Here is a 15,524-nt window from a genome sequence, read left to right as displayed (position 1 = left end):
CCAGGTTCTGGCCCACTGAAGCTATGAGATGACAAATGTTTGTTGTTTTACGCCACTGGGTTTTGTGTGTAAGTCATTAAGGGGCCATAGGTAATTAATACATATTTTGGTACTTGGAAGTGGGGTGCTGACATAACAAATACCTAAAATACGGGTGTGGCTTTGGGACCAGGGAATGCATGGAAGCTGGAAAAGCTTTGAGGATTTTGAAGAAAGTATTCATGAAAGCTTAACCTTGAAAATACTTTTTTGTAGAATTCTTGGACTCTGGGGAGGAGAGTCCTATTTCCCTGGAAGGTGACTTGTAGGGCTGTCATTTATTTTGGAGCCATGCCATTTTCCTGATCAGGTCTTTCACTACTTGCTTAACTTGTTGGTTCCTGAGAGTGTAGATAAAGGGATTCAAGAGGGGGGCAATAATTGTATTGATTAGGGACACTCCTTTGTTGAAATCAACCCCCTTGCCAGGAGAGGGCTTCACATACATGAAGAAGCAGCTGCCATAGCACAGGGTGACCACAATGATATGGGAGGAACAGGTGGAGAAAGCTTTCTTTCTCTCCTGGACCGAGGGGATCCTGACAATTGTCCGGATGATCTGGACATAGGATATGGCGATCAGCACTAGAGTGCTGACCAGTGCCACCACGGCCAGGGTAAAATCCACCATTTCTAACACCTGTGGCCCACTGCACACCACCTCCATTAGAGGCGTATAGTCGCAGAAGAAGTGGTTGATGTGGGTGTCACAGAATGGAAGCTGACTGGTCAGGATGACAGGCACTATGATGAAGAAGAATCCTGCCAGCCAGCAGGTGAGGATAAGCTGTGTGCAGACTCTGTTGCTCATGAGGATGGGGTAGTGGAGGGGCTGGCAGATGGCAATATACCGGTCATAGGCCATGGCTGTGAGGAGGAGGAACTCTGTGGCCCCCAGGAAGATGTGGAAAAAGTCCTGAGTAATGCAGCCAGCAAAACTGATGGTCTTGGTCCCTGTGGCAATGTTGAGCAACATCTTGGGCACGATGACAGTTTGGAACCAAATTTCTAGGCAGGACAGATTCCGGAGGAAGAAGTACATAGGGGTTTGCAGGCGTGTGTCCAGCAAGGTCAGGCTGATGACAACCAGGTTTCCAGAGACAGTCACAAGGTAGGCAAGCAGCAGGAGCAGGAAAACTGCCACCTGAAGCTCTTTGGTGTCTGTCAGGCCTTGGAGGAAGAACTCAGTCACTATGGTCTGATTGGCCATTGTGGGCCTCAGCCCTTTCCAGAAATGTGCAACCTGGGCAGATAGGAGCATCAGAAATTAGGATGAAGAAGATGAAAATTTCTCCTAAAGTGCATCATTCTTTTACCTGTCCACTGTCTCCCTATAGATTCAGGGAAGCCGAGCAGAAGCTTCTGGAGACTCTTCCCTAGTCAGAAATCAGCGTAGATCTTTCAGAATCTTTGAGGTATTATTGAATGTCAGTGACTTTTCCCTCTCCTTTCCTTATTTCTTTCCTCTTTTATTTCTTTTATTTGCTCTGAAAAAGGCTACAAAGAATTCTCTGCTCTTCCCCCAGTTCTCTTTAGAACTGGCAAACACCTATTCATCCTTCAAGATCCAGTCTAAGTGTGACCTCTTACATGAGGCCTTTCCTGTAGGCCTGCTGATTCTTCTGCTTTCTCCCAGCTCTGGTAACACATAATTTGTGCCTCTGTTATATTTCTGTAGAGTCAGTGATGTAGGATAGAACCTCTCTTCCCTGCCAGGCCACAAACATCTTGAGCCTAGGGACTGCTTTTTGTTCATCTGCTCAGCACTTACCTTTCCCTTATCAGTAGATGCACTGGTCTTCTCAGATCTGTATTCACAACAAAAAATTTTTTTTCTTCAAATTTTTTATTTAAGTTCTAGTTAGTTAATATACAGTGTATTATTGTTTTCAGGGGTAGAGTTTAGTGAATCATCACTTGCATATAACACCCAGTGCTCAACACAAGTGCCCTCCTTTTTTTTTTTAAATTTTTAAATGTTTATTTATTTTTGAGAGACAGAGCGAGACAGAGAACAAGTTGGGGAGGGGCAGAGACAGAGGGAGACACAGAATCCTAAGCAGGCTCCAGGCTCTGAGCTGTCAGCACAGAGCCTGGTGCAGGGCTTGAACCCACAAACTGTGAGATCATGACTTGAGCTGAAGTTAGATGCTTAACTGACTTAGCCACCCAGGTGCCCTGACAAGTGCTCTCCTTAATACCCATCACCCATTTAGCCCATCTCCCACTCACTACCCTCCATCAACTCTCGGTTTCACAACAAAATTTTCTACTTCTTAAAGCATTGCTTGCATATGTAGCATGTATTTTGGAATAAGAAGCATTTTTCACTTATCTTGCTGTTTGCTTACATTGAACCCTTATTAAAAGTTGTCTGACATTTGCATCTGGATTGTAAATTACTGGAAGAGAGGGGGTGTCTTATTTTTACTCAGACTCCCTTCCCTCCCCCCACCCCCAGATATATTGAGGTATAATTTATAAATAAAATTGTAAGATATTTAAAGTATACATTATGATGATTTGATATATGTATACATCGTGAAAGGACCCCACAGTTAATTAGCACATCCATCACCTCACATATTAAGCATTTTTTTTTTTTTTTGTTTTTGGTGAGAACATTTAAGTTCTATTCCCTTAAGAAATTTCAGCTACACAATACAGTATTATCTACTATAGTCTATGGTCTTTTTTTTTTTTTTTTTTTTTAAGTAAAGTCTGCTTTTACTTCTCTCCTGCCACCCTTTCACATATATGCTGTCTACCTGAATCCCTGATTCAGGAAAACATGAATGTTGTACACCAGAGTGCAAACCCAAATGAATATAGGAGCCAAACAGGTCATGTAAATGAGGGGAAAATGCCAGATGGAGAGCGCCTGCTTTACCAGAGACATGGACAATGACAAGTGCCAGCTGACATTGGACAGGAGCGGATATGGAGTGGTGGGCATGCCGAACAGCTGTCCCTCAGCTCAGATCAAGTTGCCAAACCTTTGAAGAGGCCAGAAACCTATGTGTGAAAGAAATATCTTTTTAAATCTTAACCAGTAATTTGTAACATTTTAAAATGCTGGTTAGGTCCAAAATAATGTTTAAAAGGTTGCTGCAAGCCAGATTCAGTACATGGCCACCAGTTTTCAATTTCTGCACTAAAAGGACAATGGATAAAACAAAGTTCTTTTCTACTTCAGTCCTCTAGTCTAAGCTGAGAAACAGCTTTTCCGTCCCCACAGGGGTTGTCTTGTGAAGGTGCTTACCTCACGTCTTAACTCGGCAAAGGGGGATTCTAGAGTCTGGGACAGTTGGGAGCAAGGTGTCAGCAGATCCAGCGTGTGAAGGCCCAAGGAAAGATGGTCCTCATCCCCCAGGTCCACCTCTTGCCCAGAGTTCTGTGACTTCCCTGGAGCCGCCACAGAGGTTCAGGCCCCTGAGCCCAGCCTGGGCCTCAGGCAACGTCTAGATCTCCACCCTTGGGCTTGCAACCTTTGAGACCATCACCCACACTCCTGGTATATTTCTGGGTAGTGTTGGAAGCCCACAGGTGGGTCCAGGTCCCCGTGGCCAGGGGCCAGGGGCCAGGGGCACAGGCAACCCACTGGCACCCTGGGCTCTGTGTCTCCCGGCACCAGGCCTATGATCCCACTGGTACTTGGCCACGGCTGACTTCTGGCCAAAGCGCCTGCCACGTTGAGGACAGAGGTAGGGGTGGTCCGCTGTGGGTCCACCGATGTGCTGCCATTTCTGAGCTCTGAAGAAGCAGCGCCCGCAGTCTGGGCATGGGTAGGGCTTCTCTCCGGTGTGCGTGCGCACGTGACGCCGAAGGTCTGACGCATGGGCAGTGGCGCGGCCACAGTCCTCGCACTGAAAGGGAGTCTCGCTGCCGTGGACCCGCTGGTGCTTGGAGCTGGCAGAGCTCCGGCTAAAGCAGCGGCCACAGTCATCACGGCGGCAGGGCTTCTAGTCTGCATGGACCCGTAGGTGAGTGGTGAGGGCTGAGCGCTGGGGGAAGCCCGGCCACGGTCCAGGCAGCGGTAGGACGGCTCTCGCCATAGCTGGCTCGGTGCTTGCTCGGAGAGAAAGGGCCAAAACCCTTGCCACAGTCAGGGCTACAGAAAGGCTTCTCGCCCGTGTGGGTGCACAGGTGCGCCACCAGGGCCGAGCGCCAGGCAAAACCTCTTCCGCTCATGTAGCAACCGTGACGCTGGCCTGCTCTGGGGACGGGGTGGGCACAGAGTGGGGGGTGAGTTCGGCGGGTTGCCTTGGATGGTCGCTCCAAGCTCTAAGGGAGCCCAGCAGAAGGGTATTTCAGAGCCTTCAGCCCAGGAGGCTGAGCTTCCACAGAAAGGATCTCCGGTGCCTCAGTCCATTCTCTTTGTCCTTTCCCGTCCTTTTCTGGAATCTGAGTCTGTTTCTGTCAGACACTCTTCCACCTCCGGACCCCGGGCATCAGGGCCCCACAGGTCGGCCCCTTCCTCCACCCAGGCGAGGGCTGGCTTAATGCCTCGGAACCCTGGGAGAACGCAAACGCCACGCGGAGGCCGCCCCCTGCTGTCCCGACTTCCTGACCTGGGGCCTCTCACTGCGGGTGCCAGCCCGAGTGTGGGCGGGGTGGGCTGGGAGGTGGCCCAGGCGAGTAGGCGGGACTTCACCGAGTGCGCCCAGATGACTGTAGGTCTCCGGCACCACGTCCAGCTACAGGCCCTCTGAGCAGGCCGCAGACACCCCCACTCCTACAGCGAGAAGTACACGGCCACGTCTGCTAAGCCTACGGCGCCTGGGCTTGTCTGCTCCCAGAGGCCCCTTCCAGTTCCCACGCAGGGAGCTGGGCCAAAGCCGGCGCTTTGGCAAGTGCAGCCCGGTTCCGGGAGCCTCCTGTACCAGAGGATGCCTCCCCCCACCCGGGGCCTGGGCCGGGTTCGCAAGGCCAGGAGCGAGGCAGCCGGCCCCTCCAGGAACCACCAGCATGGCCAAAAGACCAAGAGCTGCTAGCAGAAGGGACACGGACAGTCACTATGTTATACATTAGGTCTTCAGACCTTATTCATCTTATAACTGCAAGCTTGTACGCTTCTACCAACCTCTCCCTATTTACCCCCACCCAGCCCATGGTAACCACCATTCTACTCTGTTTCCTTGAGTTTGACTTTTTATTTAGATCCTACATATAAAAGATACCATACAGTATTTGTCTTTGTCTGGCTCATTTCACATAGTATAATGGCCTCCAAGTTCATCTATGTCATTGCAAGTGGCAGGACTGCCTTCTTTTTTGAGGCCGAATAATAGTCCATTATATATATATATATATATATATATATATATATATATATATATATTACATTTTCTTTATCCATTCATCCATTGATGGCCAACTAGGTTGTTTCCATACCTTGAATACTGTGAATAATGTTGTAATGAACATGGGAGTGCAGGGATCTCTTTGAGATAATGATTTTGTTTCCCTTGGATATGTACCCAGAAGTGGGATTGCTGGATCATATGGTAGTTCTATTTTTAATTTCTTGAGGAACCTCTACACTGTTTTCCATAGTGGCTGTGCAAATTTACATTTCTGTCAACAGTGCACAATGGTTCTCTTTTCTCCACATTCTCACCAGTACTTGTTACCTCTTGTCTTTTTGATAGTAGACATCCTGACAGGTGTGAGATGACATATCACTGTGGTTTTGATATTACTTGATGATTAGTGATGTTGGCATCTTTTCATGTATTTGTTTGGCATATGTATGTCTTCTTTGAAAAAATGTCTATCAGGTGCTCAGACCCCTTTCTCATACTGATCCCTGGGGTATGATAGTTACCTATAAAGGTTTCTAGGGCAGTTCTGGCAAGAAATGAAATACTGTGAGGCTTATTGCACCCAGTTTTTGATAAGAAAGATAAACTTCACAGATATTAACTATTGGCCTAGGGCCATGGTGAGAACCTAAAAAATAAGTGGAAGGTTCTTGAATGTTTCCTTGCCTTGATCAGATTCTCTGAGGCTCTTAGGTGTGTTGTTTTATTGAGTAGAAAGGAGGTTTTTCTTTGGAGGAATCTATGGAATTCTTATGAGGGATTTTCTCTCCTTTTAATTGGAGACCAATGACCCAAGACCCCCCCCCCTTGGTCCCTTTCACTGCTCTTTAAATATGGGGGATACCTACATTGTGGGGTGTGCCAGATGATTCACCACAGTAGATATGAGAGCCTTCTAGTTACACCATTTCATAAAATCTAAGGTGCAATTTAGTGTGAGACACACTATTATTTTATGTGCCATTAAGAAGGAAAGATGCTACCCCAACTAGACAATGACCCTATGCTAAAATGCCATTGATCATAAGATGCTTTCTAGTTTTAGAGATGTTGAAATGTATATCTTAAAGTTGCTAAACTATGGAATTTATTTTTAGCTCATTAGAAAAGTCTGTTTCTCCAGAAAAACGTTGTAAGACCAATGTCTAAGAGGTTACCACCTATGTTTTCTTTTAGGAGTTTTATGGTTTCAGGTCTTACTCGAGACTAATATAACATTGCCAGGCAACTATACTTCATGAAAAAAAAAAGTTCTGTCTATGTTTTAAAACATAAACTATACACTTATGTATCTGTATATGTAAATAATTTAAAAATTAATTAACATACACATATATTGGTGATACTTCCTCAACTTCATTTAAAAGTTTTCACTGATGGGATATATGATTAGAAAAGTTTAGAAAATTTTTGCCTAGGGACCTGTTGCCTATCTCCTCTCCCACAGGCAGCCAGTGTTTGCAAAGAGGCTCATTTTCTTTCTGGAGAGGACTATCCTCTAGCTTTATTTTTTTTTATTTTTAAGTTTCTGAACCTGTTGTTTTCTGAGAATGAGCACAAGAAAGCTCATAGGAGCAGTAGCCAATTTGCCTAGTAATTCAGAAACCTTGGTCTTGGGTCATTTGGGGGCTCTGACAAGGGAAAGTATGCTCTGTGGCTCCCTCCTTTTCTGCACAGTGACTGGTTATCTGAGAAGTGGCCTCAGGAACTCACCAGCCCAGGGACAACACAAGCTTGTCAGGTCTCTGAGGATCCCCCAAAGAGGGAGCAGGGAGTGTACAGTCTGGCAAGTCCTCTGTGGTTTCATGAAAAGAGCTCAGACTTGCAGCGAAATGTGGAGGCAACTCTGTACAAATAGTCACAGGATTACATTTCCATAGAAATCTTTTCTTGACCCGTTCTTCTTTTTTATCTAGCCTTTTCATCCCTTACGGCAGCAACAATCCTAAAAAACAGCTATCCAAAGACAAAATTCTGTTACTTAGTCAATATCCAAATCATGCAGCAGAAGGGTCAGGGAAAGTCTGAGGTGGGGCTGGAAGCTTCCCCCTTGTGCTATGGTCCATGGTTCCTTCTGGAATCTAAGGTTCTGAAGTTTTAGGTCATGTGAGAGGCTCTGAACAGGTTCCATTCAATGAAAAGAGACATTTGCTTTATAGACTCTTCTATTGCAGACTCAGGGGATCAGTGCTGGGAAAAAAACCAAGTGGTACTCAGGGGAATTTGTAATCAGAATTCACTAATTTACTCAGGATATAGTTGTTCTGGCCACAAATTGTAAGCAGGACAATTTGTCAAAAATCCCCTGAGAAGATGACAAAATACTTACCTAAGAGCTTGCTTCCTAATGAATGTGTCCCTATCAGTTGTTGATAATGTAGTTGGTAATAACTGTTAGTAGTTTTTTTTAATTTAGCTTAAAATTTTAATTCCAGTAAACATACAGTGTTATATTCATTTCAGGTGTTCAATATAGTGATTCAACAGTCCTGTACAGTTTTCCATGCTTATCATTATAAGTGTACTTTTAATTCCCATCGGCTATTTCACCATCTCCCCCCACCCCCCCGATAACCCTCTGTTCTCTATAGTTAAGAGTCTGTTTTCTCTGTTCATAAATACTTTTGAGAACTGATAAGTAGGCCAAAAGGTATCAGACAACTTTGTCATCCTTATAATTTCGGCTAGCCCTGAAGCATAGCCATATATGTCCAGCCTGATCACAATATTCATTTTATTTTAAATTGTATTGCTCAAATATTATGCTCAGACATGGCGTTAAATAAGGGTACTTTTTCATGATGTGGACATGGTATGCCTCTGTATCAGACATCAGAAGACTTTGATTCTAGTCTAGTTCTGTTATGTTCTGTTATTAACACTGAGACCTTGGACAATTCTTTTCCTCCTGAAATCTTAGTTTTTCAGTTTTTTTTTTTTTTACTGAATTTTTATTTGTGAGGATTTATTTTATTATTATTTTTAAATATAAGTTATTGTCAAGTTAGCTAACATACAATGCATATATACATACATTGTATATATACATACATAACATACAATGTATATGTATGGTTTTGAGGGTAGATTCCCATGATTCATTGCTTACATACAATACCCAGTGCTCATCCCAACAAGTGCCCTCCTCCATGCCCATCACCCATTTCCCCCTTCCCTTGCCTCCCACCCCCCATCAACCCTCAGTTTGTTCTCTGTATTTAAGAGTCTTTTATGGTTTGCCTCCCTCTCTATTTGAAACTATTTTTTCTCCTTCCCTTCTCCCATGGTCTTCTGTTAAGTTTCTCAAGTTCCACCTATGAGCGAAAACATATGATATCTGTCTTTCTCTGACTGACTTATTTCACTTAGCATAATATACTCCAATGCCATCCACGTTGTTGCAAATGGCAGGATTTCACTCTTTCTCATTGCCAAGTAGTATTCCATTGTATGTAAAACCACATCTTCTTTATCCATTCATCAGTTGATGGACATTTGGTCTCTTTCCATAATTTGGCTGTCGTTGAAAGTGCTGCTATAAACATTGGGGTGTAAGTGCTCCTATGAATCCGCACTCTTGTGTCCTTTGAATAAATTCCTAGAAGTGCAGTTGCTCAGTTGTAGGATAATTTTATTTTTAATTTTTTGAGAAACCTTCATACTGTTTTCCAGAGTGGCTGCACCAATTTGCATTTTCACCAACAGTGCAAGAAGGTTCCTGTTTCTCCACATCCTCACCAGCATCTGTTGTTTCCTGAATTGTTAATTTTAGCCACTCTGACTGGTGTAAAGTGGTATCTCAGTGTGGTTTTGATTTGTATTTCCCTGATGATGAGTCATGTTGAGCAGCTTTTCATTTGTCTCTTGGCCATCTGGATGTCTTCTTTGGAAAAGTGTCTATTCATGTCCTCTGCCCATTTCTTGTGTTTTGGGTGTTGAGTTTGGTAAGTTCTTTATAGATTTTGGGTTTAGTTTTTCAGTTTTACCAACAATTTCTAGCTGTTAAGATCATGAATATGTGTCTATATATTAGATGTCTTTTGATTTGTCTTAATTTCATTGTTTTCAAGCTTTGAGAAGCTTCCCTATATTTCTCATATTCTAGAATATTGTGAACAGGTTTCTGTTCACCTTTTCTATACCCTTCATGATTCCATCTGAAATTCCAGTTTCCTTTTTGCCTGCTCACCCTGAAGCTGTGTCTAGCTTCTAGGGAACTAATGGAAGTGCCCGCAAGGAAGGCATGGGAATTCATTAATAAGTCTCTGTAGCTACAAAAAAACCTGTTGTCTTTGCCTTAGGGAGATGGCTTCAGGGATCTTTGTTTTGGGGGTTAGCTAGATGTCTTCTTGGTTCATACAGAAAGAAGCCAGAGAAGCCTAGATCAAACCTTGGGTAGTTTCATTATACACATTTGCTGATTAGTACTCAGTGATGACTCAAGGGAACCATATGCAGATCTCCAGAGAACTTACACATTTGTCTTGTCTCTGGTACTCTTTCTTGTAAACTCCAGTAATTGCTCATTGTTAATATATAGAAATATAGTTGATTTTTGTATGTTTACTTGCACTTTGTGATCTTGCTAAATTCACTTATTAGTTCCAGTAGCCTTTGTAGAATCTTTGGAATTTTGTGTTGATGATCATGCAGTCTACAAATAAGACAGTTTTATTTCTTTCTTTCCAATATTTTTTCATGTCTTATTCCACTTTTATAAGTGGACTTCTATAACAGTGTTGAATATGAGTAGTGACAGTGGACATTGCCTTGTTCCCAATCTTAGGTGAAAGACATTCAGTTTTTCCCATTAAGATTAATGTTAGTTGTTGTTTTTTCATGGAGGCCTTATATTAAGTTGAAAAATTTACTTCTCTTTCTAATTTTCTAGGAGTTAAAAAAAATCATGAATGTATGTTGAATTTTAACTATGCATTTTCTGCATATACTGAGATAATAATATATTTTAAACATTTTTTTGTTGATATAGTAAATTGTATTGATGGATTATGTTTATTTCATTTTAAAATTATTTAATCCTTCCATGAAATTTAAACTTTTCATTTAATTTGAAGCTTAAAAAAGCCTTATTGAAGTACAGTTGCTAAAAAAATTACACACATTTCTAGAAAGAAGTTGTTATGGCCTATGTCAAAGAAATTACTGCTGTGTTTTCTTCTAGAATTTTTATGGTTTCATGTTTCACATTTAGGTCTTTAATCCATTTTGAAATTATTTTTGTGTATGGTGTAAGAAAGTGGTCCATTTTAATTTTTTTGCCTGTTGCTGTCCAGTTTTCCCAATACCATTTGTTGAAGAGACATTTTCCCCCATTGGATATTCTTTCCCGCTTTGTCAAAGATTAATTGACCATAGAGTTGTGGGTTTATTTCTGGGTTTTCTATTCTGTTGTATTGATCTATTGTTCCTATTTTGTGCCAGTGCCATACTGTTTTGATTATGACAGCTTTGTTTCATTCTTTTTATTTTTAAAGTTTATTTATTTTTGAGAAAGATTGTGCATGCGGGTGTGGGAGGGTCAGAGAGAGAGATCAGGAGACAGAGAATCCCAAGCAGGCTCCACACTGTCAGCACAGAGCCCAACGTGGGGCCCAAACCCATGAACTGTGAGATCATGACCTGAGCTGAAATCAAGAGTCAGACACTTAACTGACTGAGCCATCCAGGTACCCCAATTATGATTGGTTTGTAATATAACTTGAAGTCCAGAATTGTTATGCCTCCATCTCTGTTCTTCTAAGTGTGGTTTGGCTCTTTGGGGTCTTTTGTGGTTCCATACAAATTTTAGGATTGTTTGTTCTACCTCTGAGAAAAATACTTCTGGTATTTTTATAGGGATTGCATTAAATGTATAGATTGCTTTGGGTAGTATAGACATTTTAACAATATTTGTTCTTTTAATCCATGAGCATGGAATGTCTTTCCATTTCTTTGTGTCATCTTCAATCTTTCATCCATGTTTTATAGTTTTCAGAGTACAGGTCTTTAACCTCTTTCATTAGGTTTATTGCTAGGTATCTTATTTTTGTTGCAATTGTAAGTGGGATTGATACCTTGATTTCTTGTTCTGCCACTTTATTATTGGTGTATAAAAGTGCAACAGATTTCTGTATGTTGATATTGTATCTTATGACTTTGCCCAATTCATTTATGAGTTCCAGCAGTTTTTTGGTGGATTCTTTAGGGTTTTCTATAGATAGTATCATGTTATCTGTCAATACTTCTTCTTTGCTGATTTGGATACCTTTATTAGTTTTTGTTGTCTTATTGCTATGGCTGTGGCTTCCAGTACTATGTTGGATACAAGTGTTGAGAGTGGACATTCTTGTCTTGTTCCTGACCTTAGGAGAAAAGCTCTCAGTTTTTCCACATTTAGGATGATGTTGACTGTGTGTTTTTCCTATAAGGTCTTTATTATGTTGAGGTATGTTTCCTCTAAATCCTACTTTGTTGAGGGTTTTTTTAATCATGAATGGATGTTGTACTTTGTCAAATGCTTTTTCTGCATCTATTCAGAGGATCATATGGTTCTCAACCTTTCTTATACTAATGTGATGTAATCACATTGATAGATTTACAAATGTTTTTATTTTTTATTTTTTTAATTTATTTTTATTTTTTTAGCATGTGAAAAGTATTTTGTTTATCTTTTTATTTTTTTTTCAATATGTGAAGTTTATTGTCAAATTGGTTTCCATTCAACACCCAGTGCTCATCCCAAAAGGTGCCCTCCTCAATACCCATCACCCACCCTCCCCTCCCTCCCACCCCCCATCAACACTCAGTTTGTTCTCAGTTTTTAAGAGTCTCTTATGCTTTGGCTCTCTTCCACTCTAACCTCTTTTTTTTTTTTTTTTTCCTTCCCCTGTCCCATGGGTTTCTGTTAAGTTTCTCAGGATCCACATAAGAGTGAAAACATATGGTATCTGTCTTTCTCTGTATGGCTTATTTCACTTAGCATCACATTCTTCAGTTCCATCCACGTTGCTACAAAGGGCCATATTTCATTCTTTCTCATTGCTACGTAGTACTCCATTGTGTATATAAACCACAATTTCTTTATCCATTCATCAGTTGATGGGCATTTAGGCTCTTTCCATAATTTGGCTACTGTTGAGAGTGCTGCTGTAAACATTGGGGTACAAGTGCTCCTTATGCATCAGTACTGTATCCCTTGGGTATCACTATTTCTATGCTCTCTGCTCCCAGGTTGTTTGCCTGCCTTCTCTCCAGGAGTAGGGTAGTGCCTTCCTGGCTCTATCCCAGGCAAGCCCACAGACCTTTAAAACTCCAGTGTTTGAGTCCTGGTGGTTGCAAGAACTCGCAATTCAACCCCTCGTTTTCTAAGCCAGTAACTTTGGGGAAAAGTTCTTGTTTTCCTCTGTGTGCTCCTCTCTCTCTGTCTCACCCTTCTCCGCGACCATGGCTCCCTCTCCTCCACAGCACCCACAATCCATTTCTCCCCTAAACCATGTCTCTGGACCTCCTATCTTCTTTGATGTGGCCTCTTCTTTCCCTTCAGTTGTGGAGTTTGTTCCGTCAGTCTTCAAGTGGATTTCTGGGGGATTTAGGATGATTTGATAGTTATGTAGTTGTCTAGGAGCCTAGGGTCCTCTTACTCTTCCATCATCTTGAAAATCCTGAGTCAGCCTTTCTCTCTTTCTTTCTTTCTTTCTTTCTTTCTTTCTTTCTTGTTGTTTCTGAGTATTTCTTTTAAAAGTGTTTTCAAATTTGTTCTTAGTGTGGCAAACAGTTTGAGGTATTCTTTTATTTTATCATCACATTTAAATGTCTGATTTCTTAAGGTATAGATTTTCCTTATTGATCCCATTTCATCATACTTAGAAATATCCATCCTTTTGTATTATAGGAAATACATTATTATTTCCTTTTGTCCCCACCCCTTCTCTTTACTGGTAACACTTATTATATAGATTTATCTGGGCAGCTGCACTTGTCTTTTGGTGCCTGTATATCTAACCACCTATCTTTCTAATATCTTCACTGTTTTCTGTTATCTATCTAATGTCTTTATTGTTTTTTGTTGCCTAATGGGAGACCTTATCAGATCTGATCTAGGTCACTATTTTTATTTTGATTTTATCTCTCCAAGTATAAGCTTCATTAAAAAATGTTTACTTATTTTGAGAGAGAGTCTGATTGGGGTAGAGGCAGAGATTGGGAGAGAGAACTTCAAGCAGGCTGTGTGCTGACAGCAGTGCAGGGTTCAATCCCACATGAGATCATGACTTGAGCCAAAATCAAACGTTGGATGCTTAACTGACTGAGCCACCCTGGTGCCCCAGCCTCATTGTTTTATTTATTTCTTTTTTTTTAATTTAAATTTTATTTTTTAAATTTACATCCAAATTAGTTAGCATATAGTGCAACAATGATTTCAGGAGTAGATTTCTTAATGCCCCTTACCCATTTAGCCCATCCGCCATCCCACAGCACCTCCAGTAGCCCTCTGTTCTCCATATTTAAGAGTCTCTTATGTTTTGTCTCCCTCCCGTTTTTATATTATTTTTGCTTCCTTCCCTTGTGTTTATCTGTTCTGTGTCTTAAAGTCCTCAACTGAGTGAAGTCATATGATATTTGTTTTTCTCTGACTAACTAATTTCGCTTAGCATAGTACCCTCTAGTTATATCCACGTAGTTGCAAATGGCAAGATTTCATTCCTTTTGATTGCTGAGTAATACTCCATTGTATATATATACCACACATTTATCCATTCATTCATCGATGGATGTTTGGGCCCTTTCCATACTTTGGCTATTGTCAATAGCACTGCTATAAACATTGGGGTACATGTGCCGCTTCAAAACAACATACCTGTATCCCTTGGATAAATACCTAGTAGTGCAATTGCTGGGTTGTAGGGTAGTTCTATTTTTACTTTTTTGAGGAACCTCCATACTGTTTTCCAGACTGGCTGCACCAGTTTGCATTCCCACCAGCAGTGCAAAAGAGATCCTCTTTCTCCACATCCTTGCCAACATTTGTTGTTGCCTGAGTTGTTAATGTTAGCCATTCTGACAGGTGTGAGGTGGTATCTCACTGTGGTTTTGATTTGTATTTTTCCCTGATGATGAATGATGTTGAGCATTTTTTCATGTGTTGGTTGGTCATCTGGATGTCTTCTTTGGTGAAGTGTCTATTCATGTCTTTTGCCTATTTCTTCACTGGATTAATTTGTTTTTTGGGCATTGAGTTTGATAAGTTCTTTATAGATTTTGGATACTAACCCTTTATCTGATATGTTGTTTGCAAATATCTTCTCCCATTCTGTCGGTTGCCTTTTAGTTTTGCTGATTGTTTCCTTGGCTTTGCAGAAGTTTTTATTTTGATGAGGTCCCAATAGTTCATTTTTCTTTTGTTTCCCTTGTCTCCGGAGACATGTTAGTAAGAAGTTGCTGTGGCTGAGGTCAAAGCAGTTTTTGCCTGCTTTCTCCTCTAAGATTTTGATGGCTTCCTGTCTTATGTTTAGGTCTTTTATGCATTTTGAGTTTATTTTTGTGTATGGTGTAAGAAAGTGGTCCAGGTTCATTCTTCTGCATGTCTCTGTCCAGTTTTCCCAGCACCACTTGCTGAAGAGACTGTCTTTATTCCATTGGATATTCTTTACTGCTTTTTCAAAGATTAGTTGGCCATATGTTTGCGGGTCCATTTATGTGTTCTCTATTCTTTCCCATTGATCTGAGTGTCTGTTTTTGTGCCAGTACTATGCTGTCTTGATGATTACAGCTTTGTAATACAGCTTGAAATCTGGGATTGTCATGCCTCCTTCTTTGGTTTTCTTTTCAAGATTGCTTTGACTATTCAGGATCTTTTCTGGTTCCATACAAATTTTAGGATTTTTTGTTTTAGCTCTGTGAAGAATGCTGGTGTTATTTTGATAGGGATTGCATTGAATATGTAGATTGCTTTGGGTAGTATCGACATTTTAACAATATTTGTTCTTCCTTTCCAGGAGCATGGAATATTTTTCCATTTTTTTGTGTCTTTTTTAATTTCTTTCATAAGCTTTCTATAGTTTTCAGTGTATAGATTTTTCATCTCTTTGGTTAGATTTATCCCGAGGTATTTTATGGTTTTTGGTTTATTTGTTTTTTCATTTGTTATGTTTTTCAGCAGTA

The 15,524-nt window shown here is 41.1% G+C and overlaps 1 protein-coding gene and 1 pseudogene across 1 annotated transcript; both read right to left on the bottom strand.

Moving 5' to 3' along the window:
- Positions 1 to 313: 313 nt before the first annotated feature.
- On the bottom strand, positions 314 to 1,249 carry LOC115518733 (olfactory receptor 2AP1-like). Its single transcript, XM_030322282.1, has one exon. The coding sequence runs from the start codon at positions 1,247 to 1,249 to the stop codon at positions 314 to 316; it is 936 nt and encodes a 311-aa protein (XP_030178142.1).
- A 2,289-nt stretch (positions 1,250 to 3,538) lies between these two features.
- On the bottom strand, positions 3,539 to 5,089 carry LOC115518732 (annotated as a pseudogene).
- Positions 5,090 to 15,524: the final 10,435 nt, after the last annotated feature.

This window comes from Lynx canadensis, chromosome B4 (genome assembly GCF_007474595.2).
Source record: "Lynx canadensis isolate LIC74 chromosome B4, mLynCan4.pri.v2, whole genome shotgun sequence".
NCBI lineage: Eukaryota > Metazoa > Chordata > Mammalia > Carnivora > Felidae > Lynx > Lynx canadensis.
Note: the sequence above shows the minus strand (reverse complement) of the source record. Positions and strands in the feature narration are given on the sequence as shown.

Excerpts from the sequence above, each read along its gene's own strand:
- LOC115518733 (XM_030322282.1), bottom strand. The coding sequence starts at position 1,249 with ATGGCCAATCAGACCATAGTGACTGAGTTCTTCCTCCAAGGCCTGACA.